At 46.6% G+C, this 21,275-nt stretch overlaps 1 protein-coding gene across 3 annotated transcripts in view; it reads left to right on the top strand.

The window, feature by feature from the left end:
• The window catches only part of KCND3 (potassium voltage-gated channel subfamily D member 3), a 668,199-nt gene that overhangs the window by 562,284 nt on the left and 84,640 nt on the right, over positions 1-21,275 (top strand). For all 3 annotated transcript variants that reach the window (XM_075335582.1, XM_075335580.1, XM_075335583.1), the window contains exon 5: positions 3,624-3,725. In XM_075335582.1, the coding sequence (XP_075191697.1) occupies positions 3,624-3,725 (102 nt within the window). The remainder of the gene's footprint in view (positions 1-3,623; positions 3,726-21,275) is intronic.

Raw genomic sequence — 21,275 nt, 5'->3', positions numbered from 1 at the left:
TTCCTATCTGTGTAATGTGTTTTCTTACATCACCGTTGGCTTTATATGTTGGGGGCTTGCTATTCTTTTGGGGACTACTCTGAGGCAAGATAGGTTTCCTCATTTCTATCTGTGAGGTGTAGTAAGTTTCTCCGGCTGTGACATGGCACCTAGGTGTATTTAGGAACGCTCCACGGCTACTTCTAGTGTAGTCTGACAGATAGGGGATTGCGGTCAGCTCAGGTTCCAACTACTCTTGTGGTTTTTCTGGTGATGGGATTTTTGTGATCATCCACGGTGACCAGATCATAGCAGGGTACTATGGGTTTTTCCTTAGAACCAATGCAGTGAGGAAGAAATCATAAATAATATGACATTTGATTAAAGGGAACCTGTCACCACTTTTTTGGACTATAAGCTGCAGCCACCACCAATGGGCTCTTACATACAGCATTCTAACATGCTGTATATAAGAGCCCAGGCCGGGGGTATAACATAAAAAATACTTACCTAATGGTAGCTGCGGTGGGCCTTCTGGGCGTCTCCGTTGTCTAGTGCCGACGCCGCCTCTTTCGGCCATGTTTGTCCTCTTTCTGAAGCCTGGGTGCATGACACGGCTGCGTCATACAAACTCGTCGGTCTTGCGCAGGCGCACTTCAAAACTTTGGGCAGATCAAAGTGCGCCTGCTCAGGACCTGAATGCCGGCGAGTGTGTATGACGTCGGACCCATGATGCACCGTGGCTAGAGAAGAAGGAGCACAAAGATGGACAAAAGAGGCGGCGCCGGCACCAGACAACAGAGACGCCCATAAGGCACACCGTGCGACCATTGGGTAAGTATTATAAAGCGTTTTTTTATGTTATACCCCCGGCCTGGGCTCTTTTATACAGCATGTTAGAATGCTGTATATAAGAGCCCGATGGTGGTGGCCGCAGCTTATAGGCCAAAAAAGTGGTGACAGGTTCCCTTTAAACTTGGCGCATGGAAGAAGCATCTAGAGATGCAGTAGACCCAAATAAGTCAAAGGGTGACATAGTAAAACCCCCAGCAACTTATCATTGTAAGGACTAATATATTTGTGTGCATGTGTACAGTAAATCATTATTGCTCAGAATTGCTCTAACATAACAGGCAGCTTGTGCTTACTGGGCAGGATTGGATTTGGATTCAGTAGCGGATGCCAATTTCTATCAGTGAAATCCTCAACCTGCAATGCAAATGCTGAGAGAACTGCTCATTATTTCCCACTTTTGGAACAGTGACAGTTGCGATATTTACCTCTACAGTTACAACACTTTGCTTCCTTTTTAAAAATCCAAATGTAATTAACTAATATTAATTAGAAGAAGAGAAGCTCAACTCTTCACGAGCTCTCGGAAAGATTACAATGAAAAACGTGTCCAAATATAATTACGACAGGTTCTACTCTCATGGATTTACCTTTTATGATTGGGAAGAATAGCAAAAGATCTGGCTTCTCTTGAACAGGAATACAAGCGGCAGAGAAGACTTTTGATTAGGCAAATTACAAGCACTCGTCCACTATCTGCAATGAATGATCTGCGTTGAAAGGAAGCCGTACTGTTTGATGCTTGTGATAATTTTAGCTTGATTCATTCTATCAGATACAGAGAAGTGTGCAGAATCCCAAGCACATAATCCTACCAGCCCCATCCTTCAACCTGTGTCGTACTATTTCTTTCAGTCATTGACAAAAGACTTTTGCATTGAGTTTTTGATAATAAAGCACCATGTGATGCAGTGATGTACAGAAAATGCCATCAGTGACACCAGTTCATTGTGACTCACCATCTAATTTCTATGTCAACCACACACATACAATTGAGCCAAATTAATAGTAAACCAATTATAGGGGTTTTTATAGAATTAATTAAAAAGTTGATGGCAGGAAATGTGATAAAATGATAAAAATAATCTGGCAAAATCTACACCTCCAGTTGTCCCTGCCAGTCTTATTGACATGTCTTGCAGCGATGACTTGTAATGAGCGAGCGTGCTCGGCACTGTTCATTAGTCGATTGAGCATCAGGGTGTTTGGATACTCGCGTAGCTCAACCGAGTATCACGGGGGCTCGTATGTTTTGTCCATGAAACAACAACCACAAGGCACAGGTCTGCATCACTGCATGATGTGTGCAGGAAAACCAGGGAGAGCCATTCGCAGTCTCTGAATGGCTCTTCCAGGGAATAAGATAATGTTCTCAGACATAATATGACAAAATTTTTTTAAAAAAATCCTTAATCCGGAAATGCTCTGTTTATGGCTGGCTGTATGTGGCCGGAGACCCGAACATGCCAATCATTGACTTTCCATCTTGCTCGTTACTCATGTTGAGCTTGTCCGAGCGACTGACCATCTCGAATCAACTAATGAGCATTGTAGCATTTTAGTGCTCGACCATCACTAGTAAAGAGCAGTTGAATGCTCGCATGGGTGCTACTCCAGCACCCGAATATAATGGAAGTCAATGGGCATCTCGAGCAGTTTTCTGGGAAATCTTTAGCCATTGGCTTCCATTACAGTCGGTACTCGAGTTGTGCCCATCCGGGCATCAACTGCTCTTTACGAGCACCAAGCACCTGAGTATGGTAGTGATCTCACTAGTGATGACATGACATACAAATTAGCTTCTGCATTCAAGTGCCATACCTGCAGACATTATGACTGAGTCCAGTGATTGGCTGCAGCAGTGGTATAGGCATGTGTATATACAAAACACTAGGCAACAGCATTCTAAAATGATTGAATCCATGAATTAGACTATCACTAAGCACGTAAATTAATGTGACGTACATGTTCTTGTATGGCAGATCATCAGCGCAGAACCTTTCAACAAGACAGGCTGCGACCATTGGAGTGGCAGTGTTGGAGCATCAGGGGACCTCGCCAATCAGTGGCCTCAGGGATTATATGCCAAACATGCAGGCTGCATGCTGAGTGCAGTCTTTGCCACTAAGGCCCACACGGGCATATATGGCACTGTAGGACAAGTCAATAAGATCAATGGTGACCACTGCAGTTGTGGTGCTGCAGTAGCAGAAAATTTCACCACATTGTCTGCCATCACAAAACCTTTTTAACCCACATCATTATGAATTCAAGACCCCTGTACTATAAGGAAACTGACCCTTAACATATTTATATTAAGAAGTTCCTGTTCACAAAGAACATTGCATTTTTAATTCTTATTAAGATATTGAAATTATGTGAAATGATAAAAACATGATGGCATCTCAATGTTCTGTGTAGATGGGTTATGGTTAATTTATTTAAAGGTTTTTGCTCTTAAAATAATATCGTCTGATGAGCCCTACATACTCCGGTCTGACACCATGCACACCACAGTCTCCACCTCTGGCTATGAGGGATACTGCAAAAATAAATGCAGAAGAAGATGATACATAATGTAAATTACATTATAAGCTGTTGACAGCCATTTCTCCACCGGTTTATCCTTGTAGATGCGTTCCATTGTTTGCTGCTTTTTTGAGCCCTTATACTTGTTACCTCTACAAATACAACTATGTAAAGAACATGATGTTTTTATGCTTTTACACAATTGGTATTAATTTGATAACAATTATTATTGTGACAATACATGTTTTTTTTTTATTACACAGAAAGCTAGACTTGCCAGGATAAGAGTGGCCAAGACAGGAACTTCATCTGCCTACCTGCACAGTAAAAGGAACGGCTTACTGAATGAAGCAATGGAAATGGCGGTGAGTACAATGACTAGTACCAAGTACTTGCTTTACAGAAAGCTAAAGGTTACATTAAATGTGTATTGTTCTACAAAGTGCATATGTCATTAGTAATGATGAGCGAATATACTCAGCACTATTTGTTACTTGCACGAATATTGAGGTATTCGCGATATCCGTTACTCATTGAGTATTTTCGTATTCCCCTCTTGAGTTTTGAGACCCCTTACAGCAAGTTTGGAGCCTGGATTTAAGCCACTAAAGATGCTGGGATTGCTTGCAAATCATAGTAATGCTGAAGCCATCTTTGTTCCTGCCATTACTGTAATTGTGAGGTGCAGTGAAAAAAAAAAAATTAATGTCATAAATCATGAGAATTATACTTACGGAGTTTCCCTGTCACTCTACTTACTGGTCTGCTCATTAACCTTTTAAATATGCACTGCTTCTCCTGCCCACCCTATATGCATGTGTCTATGACTCGTTGACACCCTGCTTTCCCCACCCTCTCTGCAGGAGTCTGTGATTGGTGGAGTGTAAAAATAAATAAACAATTGTAAAAATGATGCAGGCTCCCCCTTATTATGATACCCAGTGCAGATAATGCAAACGGCCACAGGCTGCAGCCCTCAGCTATCTGCAATATAATGGTGATGTATCGAAATACAAGGGACATTCTTAGAGTTTTTTCAATTATTTAAATAAATAATTTAAAAAAAGTCATGCAGTCACCGCCCCAATTTTGATACCCAGCTAAGATAAAGCCAACAGCTGGAGGCTGGTATTCTCAGGCTGGGGAGACCCATCATTATTGGGCCCCCAGTCTAAAAATATCAACCCGCAGCCATCCTGAAATTGTCCCATCCATTAGATATGACAATTCTGGCACTTTATCCAGCTCATCTCGATTGCCCTGCAATGGTGGTAATTGGGGTAGTATAAGGAGTTATTGACAGCTATGATTTGTCAAAAAAATCACAGCTGTCATTAAGCCCAAAGCTACGAATGGGGAGGAGTCTATGGGACCTCTCCATTACTAAACCTGTAAGTAGTGATGGGCAGACTCGCAGATACCCAAGATCAGCGGGTCCAACCAGGTTGGGGCCGGAATTGATCTTAGATATCTGTCTGGATGCCAGACCCTATATAAGTCTATGGGGACAAGAATCAGGCGTTTTAACATGGTGGTAGAGGGGATAGCAGGATTGGAGCAAGAACTTCAAACTTACAGAGTCTCCCACGCAGCTCTAACGCTACTTTTGGGGCCACTCATTAACCTCATACATATGCACTGCTTCCTTTACCCACTGGCAGTCCCCGTATCTCTAATTGGTTGCAGTCAGACAGCTCCCCCATCCTGAGTGGCATCGTGTCTGACTGCTTTCAATCAGAGACACGATGTGTGTGTGTGTATGCATTTCTATTGCTGCAAAAATGAATAAATAAAACAATTGGCATAGGGACCCCCAATATTATGATACCCAGCACAGATAAAGCATACGTCTACAGACTGCAGCCCCCAGTTATGCGGTTATCTTGGCTGTGTATCAAAAGAAAAGGGACTGCATGTGGCTTTTTTAAAAAAATTATTTAAATAAATAAATTTATAAAAAAACTGGTGTGCAGTACAAACCCCAATTTTGATACCCAGCCATGATTAAGCAGACAGGTGGAGCTGGTATTCTCACCCTGGGGGGACCCATGCTTATTGGGCTCCCCAGCCTAAAAATAGCAGCCTGCAACCACCCATGATTGTGGCATCCATTAGCTGCAACAATCCTAGCACTTTACTCTGCTCATCCAACTTCCCTGGTGCAGTGGTAATCGTGGTAATAAGGCGTTAATAACAAGTCACAGCTGCTACTAAGCCCTAGATTAGTAATGGGAGATGTTATGAATGGCATCCGAGGGGGTGATGGTTTGGAGCTCCCTCTGGTGGTCAGGACTGGGGGTGAAGATGACTGTGCCTCAACAGGTGTGAGAGTTAATTGGGAGTTTTAGAAGCCCAATTGCAGATCAGCCTGGGTTATATAAAAGAGCAGTGTCTGCTGGCTGGGGCCAGTTATAGATGTTGTTCCTCTGTCTCTGAATTGGCTTGGAGTTGTCCTTCCATTTATCCTGTGCCTGTCCCATACCAGATAATCTGTTTTCTTGCAGGAGAGGAATTGTCTTTCTGTTATGATGAACTTGGGGGTTCCCCCTTTTCAGGTCCCACTGCAAGAAACGGGAGATTCTCCCTGTTCTATTTGATTATTTGCACTTTTGTACTTTTTGTGGGTTTTTTGGTATTATTTCTCGCATTATTTACAAGAGTACCTGATATAGTGGGGAAGAGTCCATGTGGTCTCAGTATTTTTCTTATCATGAGATTGGTATTTTTCCACAGGGTTTTGCACTGACCGCAATTAGTTATCTGTCCTGTCCTGTTCTATCTAGGAAGTCAGGCCTCACCTATGCTAATCTATATTTCCTATCTGTGTATTGTGTTTTCTTACATCACCATTGACTTTATATGTTGAGAGTTTGCTATTCCTTTGGGGACTACTCTGAGGCAAGATAGGTTTCCTCATTTCTATCTGTGAGGTGTAGTAAGTTTCTCCAGCTGTGATGTGGCATCTAGATGTATTTAGGAAAGCTCCATGGCTACTTCTAGTGTAGTCTGACAGAAAGGGGATTGCGGTCAGCTGAGGTTCCAACTACTTTTGTGTTTTTTCTGCTGATGGGATTTTTGTGATCATCCACGGTGACCAAATCATAACAGTGAGGCATTTATGAGACCCCCCTATTACTAATCGGTAAGTGAAAAGAAATAAACACAAACACCAAAACATCCTTTATTTGAAATAAAATACAAAAAAACACCCTCTTTCACCTCTTTATTAACTCCCAAAACACCCAGATCCGATGTAATCCATACCATGAAGATTCCAGGTTTGCTACATCTGAAGTGACAGCGCATGGACATAGAATATGGCTGCCCGCTGTGAGCTTCAGGCATAGAATGACAGAGCCACCATGATGAAGGGTAAAGTCACTCAATTTATTTGCGGTCACAGCTGGAGTTTTCCACGGTCCGCCACCTGTGATCGCAGGTAACCTGACCTCAGGTGACCTCATTGAACTGATATTAATTTATTTTTACACCAATCTAGATACAGACACAGACCCTCTGATTGAAAGCAGTCAGAAACGCTGTCACACACAATGTGGGTACTGTCTAACCAATCAGAAATGTGGGGACTGCTGGTGGGTGGGGGAAGCAGTGCATATGTATTAAGATAATAAGCAGACCTTGAAGTAGAGTGAGAGACCCTGGAAGCATTGTACAGCCATGCAGAGACGAGTAAGTATGAAGCACTTGCTTTATTCTTATTTTCTTCTTTTTTTTTTTTATTTCTTTTTTTCTTACTCGGGTTCCCTGAGAACTTCGGGCCCCGAGTCTTTGGAACCTACACGGATCTGGACTTTTACAGTCTGGGTCCGTCCATCACTACCTGTAAGTAAAAAGAAATAAACACAAAAATCCTTTATTTAAATTAAAAAAGCAAACACCCTTTTTCACCAATTTAACCTCCAAACATTCCCGTAGGTCTGATGTAATCCACACAAGGTCTCACGATGAACCCGGCTCTGCTACATCCAGAAGCTGCAGTGATGAAAACGTGACCACTCACTGTAGCTCCTGGGACATACTGAGGGCAGTGGGGGACCCGATTGTGAGAAACGGTGGTCAGTCAGGTCCCCGGACTGACTGCCAGTGAACCCACTGGCGGATTGCCGGATGGCTGGATTGCGGGACACGGCACGACAGCAGTTCGGCAATCTGACTGTCAGGTCACCAGAGGTCACACTGGGGACTCCCCGCTGCTTTTAGTGAAAGTTGACCCGCTGCTCTTAGTAAAAGTGTAACTAGCTGCTGAATTGCCAGACTGCTGGATTGCGGCAAAGGGCAATCCAAGTTCCCGAGTATGAACTCCGCTGACCTGTCTGCCAAATTGCTGAACTGCCAAGTCCCACAATCCGACAGTCTAGCAATGAGGCCTGGAAACCTTAAAAGAACCTTTCAGGTTTCTAGAGTTCCCAATTGCTGGGACTTCTGGAGGCTGTGATCTGTTACCAGAATTCACAGCCTCCAAGTGTCCCAACAGCTGGGAACTCCAGCACAGCAGTCCCGCAATCTGGCAGCGGGTTCAACTGAGTTCACTGAGGGCAGAGGGGAACCTTTCAGTGTGAACTCCAGTGACCTAACTGCTGGATTGCCGGACTGCTGTGCCTCCTTGTATCACAATACAGCTGTCCAGCAATCCAGCACACTTGGTACTGTGGGTTCCCCATCTGTGACCTCAGGTAAAGTCATTGAATTCAATGCCAGATTACCAGATGAGACAATGTGTGCATACTGAGTATTTGGGTAAAGAAATTTCTGCACCAAATCTGCATCTCCTGGCAAAAAAATTGCACCAAAACCGCATGCGCTTTTCATGTGACTTTGGTGCGTTTTTCTGCCATTAGATGAAGATTTGATGCAGAAATGTCTGCAACAAATGTCTACAAAAATTCTGTATCTCCTGGCAGAAAACCCCAGCAAAAATGTGTCGAAACCGCATTGTGGTTTTCATGCGTTTTTCCACCAGGAGATGTAGATTTGATGTAGAAATATTTGCAACCAAATACTCAATGTGCACACACTGGCTAATTTTGTAATCCGGCATTGAGTTCAATGACCCCGCACACCCACTATCACAGAGGGTGGGCGGGGGAAGCAGTGAATATGCATGACATCTAATGATAAGACCAGGAAGTAGTGGGACAGCCGCAGGAAAACTCATTAAGGCTGTGTGCACACGATGCGTTTTTTACCGCGGAAACGCTGCGTTTTGAACCGCAGCGTTTCAGTGGCAAATTGCATGCGTTCAGCTTTCCCAGCAAAGTGTATGGGAAAGCTGAAAAATCAGTGCACATGCTGCGTTTCTTTCCGCAGCGTTTTGGATGCCAAAAATCGGTGCGGAAAGAAAAGCAGCATGTCACTTCTTTTGTGCGTTGTGGCTGCGTTCTCTCCCCCATTGAAATCAATGATGTGGGGTCAGAACGCAGCCACAACGCATGGACCTGCTTTTTTGTTGCGGTCCGCGGCCTTTGTCGGCACGCCAGAACGCAGGCATTTACCTGGAAGTGAGGTCAAGAGGCTTCCTGTTGACCTCACTTCCTGGCAAAGCCCCCGGTGTCGCCAAAGTGCCCGCCCCGACCCCTGACCCCCCTCCCGAAAATCCAACATGGCCGCGCACAGTAGCGCACCGGCCGCCCTGCTCCTATGATTTCTGTCGCATGTGCAATAACACATGCGACAGAAAACTGTTCCCCAGGCCCTGCCCGTTCACCCCCTATTCCCCCCGGTGTCATACATACCTGTCCGGTCGCAGCGCTGATCCCCCGCGGCCCCCTCCTCCTCCTTCAGTGCACGCTGGCCGGTCACATGTGCAGAGCAGCTGACAGCCAGCACAGTGTTCAGTGTGAGCTGTGCTGGCTGCTCGCACTCTGCAGCTGTGACCCGGGGAGAGTGGGTGCAGATTTTTGCACCCACTCTCCTCAAATGGAGGGTCTGCCCTCCTAGAAAATGGGGGATACGTTTCCTGAACGTGCCCCCATATTCTAGAAGGTCCAGAGGCGACGTGGGACATCCATATGGATTTCTGCGGACCCATTTTTTTTTATTAAATTGGAGAACAAGGGAATGATTTGGGGAGTGTTTTTTCTAATAAAACATTTTTTGTTGTCTTTTTTTGCTTTTGTTTACTGTCAATTAGTTATGTCGGGTGTCTGATAGACGCCGTGACATCACTAATTGCTGGGCTTGATGCCAGGTGACATTACACATCTGGTATCAACCCCATTTATTACCCCGTTAGCCAACGCACCAGGGCGCGGGATGAGTTGGGGCGAAGCGCCAGGATTGGCGCATCTAATGGATGCGCCACTTCTGGGGCGGCTGCGGCCTGCTATTTTTAGGCTGGGAAGAGTCCAATAACCATGGCTCTTCCCACCCTGAGAATACCAGATCCCAGCTGTCAGCTTCACCTTGGCTGGTGATCTAATTTGGGGGAACCCCACGTTATTTTTTTTTTTATTCTTTATTTATAAATAAAAAAAAAAACATGGGGAGCCCTCCAAATTGATCACCAGCCAAGATGAAGCTGCCAGCTGTGGTTTGCAGGCTACAGCTGTCTGCTTTACCCTGACTGGCTATCAAAAATAGGGGGGACCCCACGCCATTTTTTTTTTTTTTTTATTGGATAAATACTAAGCTAGGCACCCTTTAGTGCCACATGAAAGGTACTAAAGGTGCCAGCTTAGAATATGCAGGCGGGGGTAGGACGTTCTATATATTTGACATCCCTTCATCCATTGACGCTTTTTAGGCTGTGTGTCCACAATCAGGGTTTGCAGCGTTATGGGCGCTGAGTGTTTTCCCTGCATCCATAACGCTGCGTTGTGCAGTAGAAGCACAGTGGAAGGATTTTTGGAGATCCCATGCCCACTGTGCTTCTTTTCTACGCAGCATAAACTGACCGGTAGCGTGGCTTCCCGAGCCTCAGCATGTCAATTTATGCTGCGGAGACGAGTGTTCTCTGCAGGTAGCATAGAGCTCCACAGCAGCCTGAACCCAAATCGTGGGCATGGGCAGCTGCAGGAAGGCTGGCACTGTGTACTAGACGCCGTGTCGCTGGATCATGGCCACATAGCCTTAGGCCCCTTTCACACGTCAGTGATTCTGGGACGTTTGTGCTTTTTTTTAAACGTACCAGGATCACTGACATACGCAGACCCATTATAATGAATGGGTCTGCTCACACGTCAGTGATTTTTCACTGCACGTGTCTCCATGCGGCGTACCCGCGTGTGCGTGATTGCCGCACGGAGACATGTCCATTTTTAAAAAACGTGCTTTTAAAATAAAAAACATTTTAACTCACCCGGCTCCAGCGATGTCCTCTGCAGCCCGTCCTCCCTGTTCCTTCTGTGCCGGCTCATTATTGTCGCGCATATTCATGATGCACGACACAGCCGACCCGGAAGCAGCTGCTGCGGGGGTCAGCGCCGGCCGGATGCTGCACCGCGGGAGCGATCAGCACCATGGAGAGCGGGAGCGGGTGCAGGTGAGTTAATCTCTAAGTGCAATCACGGGCCACGGAGAACGTAGCCCGGATTGCACTTAGACAACCCACGTGTGCCGTGATTCACGGCACACGGAGGGACATGTGCGTGTTTTACACGCCAGTGAAAAACGTCAGTGTTTTTCACTGACATGTGAAGCGGGCCTAAAAGTGAGAATATTGTTGCTACAGCAACATTTTGGGTGAAGTAGCTGTGGATTCAAAATGCTTAATATACTCCTGAATAAAATCCTTGATGGGTGCAGATTCCAAAATGGGGTCACTTGTGGGGGTTTTCTGACGTATAGGTACCTAAGGGGCTTGGTGCGCGAAGTTTATTTCAACTTTTCCAAAATTCAAATGGTGCTCCTTCCATTCCAAGCCCTCCCATTTATCCAAACAGAATGTGGAGAAGGAAATGACATCACAGGTTTTTTTTTCCAAAGGTCTGTGTTCAACCAACTTTATTATCACTGACAAGTCTTAAAAAACGCACCTAAAAAAACGCATGAAAAACGCATGAAAAACGCATGAAAAACGCATGAAAAACGCATGCGTTTTCGATGCGTTGTTTCTCAAAAAGCATTGTTTACAATTCTCCCCTCTGCCAGAGGGTGCGTTTTTTTCCGCGCGGAAAAAAAAGCAACGTGTGCACATACCCTAAGTGTAATATTCCTGCTTTAATCCATGTAATACTCTAACAGTATTCCCAGAAATCCCATGCTGTTCCCATTCAGTTTCAGGACTTTTCCATCCATTTCGGCATTTTTACAGCCTTTCAGACTGATGTCCAAGGTCCTAATGAAAATTATTTGAGTTTCCCATTAACGTGCATTAGGCTCGTTATTTGGTACGAATACACGAATATTAGATATTATTCAGATAGAATAATCCGAACCCAATGTTTGACTATTTGTCCAGCTCTAGTCTTTAAATATCTGGGATGCCTACGAGTTGATATCTGAGGCTAGAGAATTCTATCATTGGTAATCTTCACTATACAGGCAGCACTGAGGTAAATCTTGTCTTTTGCCCTTTGAATATTTAGCATCATTGTAAACTTAAAGGGGTTGTTTCATGTTAGTTCTTCAGAAGCGCATGGCTTCACTGCCTCTAGGTTGCTAGCTGGCAGTGCACTTCTGAAGATTACCAGCTTGGGCCGTCAACATGGCTATGCCACTGGCCTAAATTGTGTTCTCGCCAATGCTACTGGCAGAGACAGCTTTACATCTACAGCATCAGAGAAGCTTGGTGTGTCTGAAGTTAACAAAGTAGAAGCTACAAAGCAGAACTTGCAAGTGTGAGCACCTTGCATTGGATACCAGCCCCATGCAAAGGTGGCTGGTAGCCTAGGTAACAAGCTGCAAACTATTAAAATAAAAGTCCCTCTGTTCTTGAAAATATATAGAATTTTTCATAAGAAATAAATTGCACAGATGCTTGTTTTTAAAAGCACATTGCCAATTTAACCATATATGTCCATGGCACAAACCATCCAAAGCAGCACCCAAGTAATTTTTTTGCACACATAATGATAACTCAACTGCAATATTCTATCCATGTAGATTTGATGTCTTTCATTATGGTTACATTTGTATTGTGATGTCCAGTACATGCTGTTTGACTTCACTTCATGTAAACTACAGAACAGCATAATCACTGTGACCTAACCCATCCATCCTTGCAGCTCTCATAGCCCTCCTTCTGCATTCAGCTCCACCTTTCTTGCTTCTCCGTATGTTTTTACATGAAGCCAAAAATATAATGTTTTATTTTGTATAAAAGACCAGAGTATATGCAATAACCATAGATGTAGAGAAGAAAGACGTGGCTCGCACATACCAAAGTTATACATTGATATAATGACGCTGGGTAAAAATGTAGAAAACTGAAATTGAGGTTCAAAGTTAAATATTTTGATCAGAATGTGTGAAGCCCATTACCACATTACGGTGAAGTTCTTGTGACACCCTGGACTAGTCAGGTAGTCCCTGTTAGGGCCCCGCACAACACCTATCCCTTTAAAAGGTGTCATCAGTGAACCACTAAAACCCTAGTCACCCCCCTCAGGGCTTGATGGGCACACCAGGGGGGTGTAGCCAGGCGGTTGGCACGCCCACCGAGGAGTTCAGAGAGCCTGAGGCGGGAAAAGTAGACAGAGCAGATTAGTTTTGGGAGTGAAGGAGTGTGGAAGCAGGCCTGTGTAGCAGGTCTGCAGCAGTCTGACAGGTGCCAGGGTTGGAGCCGTGCACGTTTGGCTAGGAGGCATACGGTGGCCTAAGCCTGCAGGAGCCGGGAAGACGACTCGGTGGAACCGTGGTGGACCGGGACAGGGTAGTGGCCCACCGGTACTGACCCAAGGAACCGACTCGGAAACCAGAGCACAAAGGGGGGTACTCAGACCCTGAAGAGAGGTCCAGAACCCACTGGACTGAGTTATTTAACTGATTGCGGTCTGGACTATAGGTCCTTTCCCACCCAAAGTACCGACTGAAGACAACAGCCCAATGACGGGGATAGAAAGCCACCGCACAGGCAGAGAGATCCCACGGGCCACCGTCTGTGGGCAAAAGGGCTCTCCCGACAACCACAAAGCTGGGAAGCGAACTTCCGACGCTGAAGCGCAGGTAGCCCACAAATACACAACACGGTGCAGCAGAAAGGCAGAGACCACCAACCGGGTGGGGGACCAGACGCAGGCGGCTGCAGGCACCGACCACCATCAACTTGGTTTACCAGAGACTCGTCTGCGTTAGTAACCGTGAGTACAACAGTGCCCTAAGGCCGCGCACCTCCCTGCACCGCCCAACTACTTCACCAACGGGTCCCGGGGCCACCATCCCTGCCCACGGAGGAGTTAACAACTTCCTGCATAACATCTCCCCCGGGTGCCCCGTAACTGTAGCGGTGGTGTCTACCTTCCCCACATTCCGTGGGTGGCGTCACAAACTTAACCATGGCTCTGGCCATAGACCTACGTCCCCTAAACCGCTGGCCCCTTTCAGATAGAAGTGACTACAGGACCCCCCCAGGTCCAGAGACGCTCGAGCGACCCACCAGCAAGCCCGGATTCGAGCGGCTCGACTGCAGCCGATCACGGGGTGGTACACATTGACTCTTCTGACGTCACGAACAGGATACTTACCCATTCACTTACCTAGTGAAGTGCGCCTTGAAGTTAAGTCAGCAGTGATCCGTTGTAAAGTTTTCGGAATCCGCCATCTTGCCGCCATCTTTTGGCGCGAAGATTCCCGCGAGAGTCTTCTTCCCCGCAAAAAGGGCGCGAAAGCTGAAGCCCCGCCCCCTGGGAACACAGCCGGAAAGTGAGCCGGAAGTCGCAAAACGAAACTGCCAGCAAAAAGGAAAAAAAAAAAAAGAAGTACCGGCAAAAGACGAAGGGGGAGAAGTGGGAAGATGTCCGCGCCTAACCCCGACAGTGGAGTGGTCGCAAAACGAAACTGCCAGCAAAAAGGAAAAAAAAAAAAAAAAGAAGTGCCGGCAAAAGACGAAGGGGGAGAAGTGGGAAGATGTCCGCGCCTAACCCCGACGGTGGAGTGGCGCCGGCCGCTGGAGTGGCGGCGCTCGCAGGTGTGCCCGACGATGGGAACGTGGCGGCGTTCGCTCCGGTCGCAGGAGCGGGGGAGACCACGGCTCCGACGGTCGCCCAGGTAATGCCAATCTCCTTGCCCTACATGCCCACCGCTGCCTGGCTACCCCAGTACGATGGGAAGCCTGACGCCTTGCAGGTGGTCCGGAAAAAGATATGCACGATTCTCGATTTGTATGCCAAGGCTGGCAAGCAGCGTGCAGCGGTAGTGCTAGGGCAGCTGACCAGCGCGGTCAAGCAGGGGGTGGAGACTTGGGTAGACGCGGACCGGGCCTCGGTAACCGCCATTTTTGATAAACTCCAGGTCGCCTTTGAAACCCGCATGGAAGCGGAGTTACAGATGCAATTTTACCATTGTCGGCAGCGACCAAAGGACAGTATAAGAGACTATGCCTTGCGGCTGCAAATAGCCTTGCGTACAATAAAGCGGATGGACCCCATCAATGAGACTGATAGCTGTGGTCTGTGGTTTTGGAACACGCCGACCTGGACTTTGCAGAGCTGAAAGAGCGGGCCATCAAGGCCCTACAAACACCAGAAGCCGGCGCCCCCGATCCGCCATCTTGGCTGGTTGATACCGCTCCCATCTCGGTAGCGCCCCCCTTTCTGGCCCTGCCGACCCCTGCTGCAGCCACCGGAGCTCCAGAAGATCTGTCATCGCAAGTCTGGCGCCTGAATGAGGAAGTCACCCAGATCCTCGGCGCTCTCCAGCTACTGATGAGAGTGAAGCCCGCGGAGAAGATCCAGCTCGCCAACAGTCCGGAAGATGTCCCTTGGATGCAGCGAAGGAGGAACAACGACCCATGGTATGGACCGCCTGTCTGCTATAAGTGTAACAACACCGGTCACTACTCCAGATGGTGTCCGTTAAACGAGCAACCCCTGAGACCAAGGGCCAATCCTCAGGAGTAGATCCTCAAGGCCCAGCTGATTGGTGGGATCGGTACTTTGCAGGCCGCCCCATCATCTCTCTGGCAGTGGATGGTGTCCCGACCATGATCTTGCTCGACACCGGATCACAGGTAAAGACAGCCCAATATCGCTGGTACAACGTGTAAGGCATTTACACGGTGTACCAGCGATATTGGGCTGATAGTGAACTTGCCCCTCCGGATGATGGGCTAACTATCATTGCGGCCAATGGGCTCCCTATGATCCAGGTGGGGTTCAAGGAAGTGACCCTGACTGTGGGACGAACGAAACTGAGGCGTCGATGGATGATTGTGGTGCTGAATGATTCCAGTTACCGGAACCCAAAAGTGGTCCTTGGGACCAATGTGATTAAGAATTGCATGGGGGAAGTGTTGAGCCTGTTGCAACAACTGTCTGACACTGCGGGAGGGGGTCGGCATAGGGCACTGCAGCGTGAGATTCGGGCTCTCTTGCAGCAGCAGCAGGTGAACATGACAGTTGGAGAGATTGGTTGTGTGCGGGTGATGGACGCTGCACCGTTGGTGGTGCCGCCGCGGAGCGAAATGATGATTTGGTGTAGGGCAGCAGTAGGACCCCAAGGACAGGATTACCCGGCAATGGTAGAGCCCTTCCCTTCGGAGCACTGGCCCACAGTAATGGCAGCCAGGGGGGTGATTGATGTCAAAAAGGAGAGAGTGCTTGTGAGAGTGCTGAATTGTGGAGAGGAAGAGGTCAGGCTCCCCCGCTATGCCACCATAGCCAAGTTGTTCACCGTAGACGCACACGCTATCCACGAAACAATCCCCACAACCACTACATCACACCCGGGCAGTGACCTTCCACCCAAACAGTTAGAGGAGTGGTGCCGGGAGTTGCACGTCGGCACCGAGTCCACACCCATGCACCAAAAGGAAGGGGTATACCGGGTAATGCAGGAGTACGGGCAGGTTTTCAGCAAGCACCCGCTAGATTTTGGGAGAATTAAGGGGGTTCAACACCATATCCCCACGGGTACACATCCACCCATTAAAGAAAAGTGCAGGCCAATCCCACCTGCACACTACCAGTGTGCCAAAGACATGTTGAGGAACATGAAGGAGGCAGGGGTCATCCGGGATAGTTGTAGTCCCTGGGCAGCTCCATTGGTGCTGGTGAAGGATGGTACCATGAGAATGTGTGTGGACTACCAGAAGATCAATCAGATAATGCATAAAGATGCCTACCCTCTACCCCGCATTGAAGAGTCACTGGCTGCGCTGACGACTGCTAATTATTTCTCTACCCTTGACCTTACTAGTGGCTACTGGCAGGTGGCGGTTGCACAGGGAGACCGCTAGAAGAATGCGTTCGCTACCCCCATGGGACTCTGCGAGTTCAACAGTATGCCGTTCGGGATGTGCAATGCCCCGGGGACCTTCCAGAGGCTCATGGACTGCTGTTTGGGGCATCTCAATTTCGAGACTGTTCTGCTGTATTTGGACGACGTGATTGTGTATTCCAAGACGTATGAAGCCCATGTGGAGCACCTGGCAAAAGTGTTCGCGGCCCTCTCCAAGTACAGGATGAAGTTAAAACCCTCCAAGTGCCACCTGTTGAAACCCAAAGTGCAGTACCTCGGGCATGTGGTGAGTACGGAAGACGTAGCCCTGGATCCTGAGAAGATCATCGCTATCCAGAACTGGCCGCAACCAACCAAGGTGAAGGAGGTGAGGCATTTCCTAGGCCTAGTGGGCTACTACCGCCGTTTTATCAAGGGGTACACGAAGATGGCCGCGCCCATGCAAGACCTCCTCGTGGGACAGACCAAGAATGGTAGATCTCCTGGACCCCCGTTTGTCTGGGGTGAGAAGCATGAGGAGTCCTTCCAACAGCTGAAGTCGGCCCTGACAGGGGAAGAAATCTTGGCTTATCCTGATTACGGCCTTCCGTTCATCCTTTACACCGATGCCAGCAATGTGGGTATGGGTGCGGCCCTGTCCCAAGTACAAGATGGAAGAGAGAAGGTGATCGCCTATGCCAGCAGGAAGCTCTGGCCAACAGAGAGGAACCCCGAGAATTACAGCTCCTTCAAGCTCGAGTTCTTGGCCCTCGTGTGGGCGAGAACAGGTTTAAACATTACCTCGCGGCGGCGAAGTTCACTGCCTACATGGACAACAACCCGTTGACACATCTGGATACAGCCAAGCTGGGCGCCTTGGAGCAGCGGTGGATGGCTCGACTGTCCAATTACAATTTCACCATCAAGTACAGGGCTGGCCGCAAGAACACCAACGCGGATGCGCTGTCTCGGATGCCACACTTGTTCGATGAATGGATGGAAGAAGACAGCCTGGAGGAGATCGAGCTACCCACATTCCATCAGCCTAGGGATGAGAAACCCTGTGTTAGCCAACAGCAGGCGAACCTTGACCCGCTGCCTAGCCAGGGGTGGCAAGAAGCCCAGGATCAGCAGCCTGCAGTTCAGCTGGTCAAAACAATAATTGCCCAAGGCTCCTCCAGGATGGACCCCACAGCCCCCTCTGATGCTCAGCGGTTGTGGAAACAGAGAGACCGTCTTTACCTGCATCAATGGAAGCTGTATAGGGGGTTAATCAACCCGAAGACCCATGAAAAGGTCCGCCAGCTAGTGGTGCCCCAGGCATGCGTGCCCAAGGTCCTGCAGGCCTACCATGATGGTGCAGGACACTTCGGCTGGAAGAAGCTAGAGATGCTGCTGAGGAAATGTTTTTACTGGAGTGGGATGCGGGAGTCCGTGGAAGCCTGGTGCCGAGAGTGTGATCCCTGTACGCTGAGAAGACGTGACGAAACCAGTCAGAAGGCCCCGCTACAGCCGATTGTCACCCACCAGCCGCTGGAGCTGGTCACCCTGGACCATGTCAAGCTCACTCCCAGCCGGAGCGAGTATACCTACGCCCTGACCATTGTAGAACACTACTCAAGATTCATGGTGGTTGTCCCCGTTAAAGATTTGACAGGCCGTACTGCAGCCAAAGCCTTCCAGGCCTACTTTTGCCGGTCGCTGTGAGCTGGTATAATTAGGGTGGGAAGGGCCATAGTTATTTGTCCCTTCCTAAGCCTAAAAATAACAGCTCGCAGCCTCCCCAGAAGTGGTGCATCCATTAAATTTTTTTTTTTAAATAAAGACACCACCACACACTCTCTCATTCACCAATTTATTCATTTTAAAAAAATCCTCAAAGTTCCAATGTAATCCATTTGAGGAATAAAGACTCCCAAACATGCCCTCATTCACAAATGTATTAATTGAAAAGAAATCCTCAAAGCTCCGACGTAATCCAATGGTGTAATTACTCACAATGCTGATCGATTGCTATGAAGCTTCATTCTGAGAATGTTCTCTGAATGAGGCTCCATAGTTCACTCCCAGTCAGTGACAGATCTGGAATTTCTCACGTTCTATAGGAATCGATGGGCTTCGTGGGACATTACACCATTGGATTACATCAGAACTTCAAGGATTTATTTTTAATTAATAAATTGGTGAATGAGGGAGTGTGGGGGAGTATTTATTCAAATAAACAATTTTTTTCCTTTGTGTTTGCGTTTTTTAACTCTACGCTTGCCGTGTTAGTAATGAGGGTGTCTGATAGACACCTATCTATTACTAGAGATGAGCGAACCTGAAATTAGGTATTCAGTGCACTGTAGAAACGCAGAATTTTCCAAGAAAACAAAGTTCGATTTCGGAGTTCAGGTGCTTTACAAATGTAAACCACCTGTGTGACCATCACTGTGCTTGGGTATGCATGGTGCTCGGCCCAGTGCGAGCTGCTTGCAGTGTTGGATTGGCTCACACTGGGGTAACCGATGTAGTGTGCGCTAAAAAAAAGGATGGAAAAAACCCAGTCCACCCTCCCCTGCAAGTGATCTGTTTATGGCTAGCTGCATGTGCACAGAGACCCAAACTGCCAATCAGTGACTTCAAATGAAGTTCAGATCAAGTCTGGGTCCAAAACCGAACTTTAAAAAAGTTCAGCTGGACCAGCAGAACCCATACTTCCACAGGTCTGCTCATCTCTATCCATTACTAACCCCTGGGCTGGTTGGCAGCTGTCGATTCACACCTGACATTAACCTCAAAAGTATTACCCTGATTGCAAAGCACCAGTGCAATTGGGAAAAAATGGGCAAAGCTCCAGAACTTGTGCATCTATTGGACGCGCCACTTTATTGTTTTCCTATCTGGTGTGTTCCTTGGTTTTCATGATCCTTTGAGACCTAATTTTCTCAAACAAACCTCTGAGATCTTAACAGAACAGCTAGTTATTATGAGAATAAACTACACACAGGTGGATTCAAGTTACTAATTAAGTGATTTCTGAAGGCAATTATTCTGTCAGATTTTTATTTAGAGGTGTCAGACTACAGGGGGGCTGAATACAAATGCACGTCAAAATTGTCAGATGTATATTTTTAAAATATTTAAAAAATAATGTATCATTTCCTTTACACTTTACAAAGGCTTGTTATTTTGTGTTGGTGTATCACATAATATCCTAATAAAATACATTTAAGTATGTGGGTGTAATGAGAAAAAAATATGGAAACGTTCATGGGGTATGACTGATATTTCAAGGCACTATAACTGACAGACAAGAGCAGTATTTACTGGATAATGGAAATACATGGTACCCTAATGAAAACGTTTGGGTGCACATTTTTTTATTTGCCATGTAGAAGATAATGGCTACTGTGTACACAATTTTTTTCTAATTTACACTTTTTGAAAATAATTTTTACTAACAAGTATCTGGATATTTTCCATTGATCACTGACTATTAACTAGACTTTTGTAGCAAAGATTCAGTTTGGAGCTCTAGCTCTGAAATGTAATACCATTCTCAAGACAAAGTGGCTTCATGGCACAATTTTTAACCTGGCCGGCATGCCCCAACCAGCTATGCCCATGAGTGCACGTCCAAAGAGTGACCACATATTTTCAAATGTTGACTTTACAGTCAATTGTCACTACCGTTCTTATGTTTACATTGCAAAATTATCATCTGATTCAAAGTAATTAATGAGCAACAATAAATAGTGATACATAGCTCTGCCAAAAACGAAGAAACTGGAATGATGCACGATTCGGCAAAAAAACAAAGATGAACAATACACTCATACCGCGCTCCCAATTGTGCTGGGATTATAAATGTAACGTGGGTGTTTAATTTAGGATTTGCCGTAGATATGCAATAGGAATAAAGTAATTAACGGAAGCATATTTCTCATTATTTCATTTATCTCATTAACTATCATGAGAGGCTGAAGATTTCTTTCCTATTGTATCACCAAAACAATTTAATATAAAATCTATGCGGTAACTACTATGAAATTAGCTTTGTAATTGACTTCTTACAACAGTTTAGCATTAGTGATGAGTGAGCACTACCATGCTCGGGTGCCCGGTACTCATAATCAGCAATTTGATGCTTGGATGAGCTCGACTCGAGTACCCAAGTATAATGGAGGTCAATGGAGGACTCAAGCATTTTTCCAGAAGATTTCCTGGAAAATGATCAAGTCCGTTATACTCGGGTACTCAAGTCGAGCCCATCCAAGCATCCAATTACTTGTTACGAAGTACTGAGCACCCGAGCATTGTAGTGCCCATTCATCACTATTTAGCATAAATTGGTGAATGGTTTTCATCCATTGCTTTGTCCAGTAATGGCACAGCATTAATCCCTTGCACTGTCCTTTGTGCCTCGGATCTGTTACTCCAGAAAAAAAATGTATTCTGTACAGAAAAATGGTTTAAAACTTAGTTTCCATAGTTGTTCTGAACATTCTCAACAAGCACTTGTGAAATATGCAGTACTAAAATATATTACTGCCATCAAACTAACCTTTACATTGGGATTCTACAGCTTTATCATC

The sequence above is a fragment of the Anomaloglossus baeobatrachus genome, chromosome 2 (assembly GCF_048569485.1).
Source record: "Anomaloglossus baeobatrachus isolate aAnoBae1 chromosome 2, aAnoBae1.hap1, whole genome shotgun sequence".
Taxonomy (NCBI): domain Eukaryota; kingdom Metazoa; phylum Chordata; class Amphibia; order Anura; family Aromobatidae; genus Anomaloglossus; species Anomaloglossus baeobatrachus.
The sequence above is the reverse complement of the archived record's forward strand: the minus strand, read 5'-3'. Positions and strand labels throughout refer to the sequence as shown.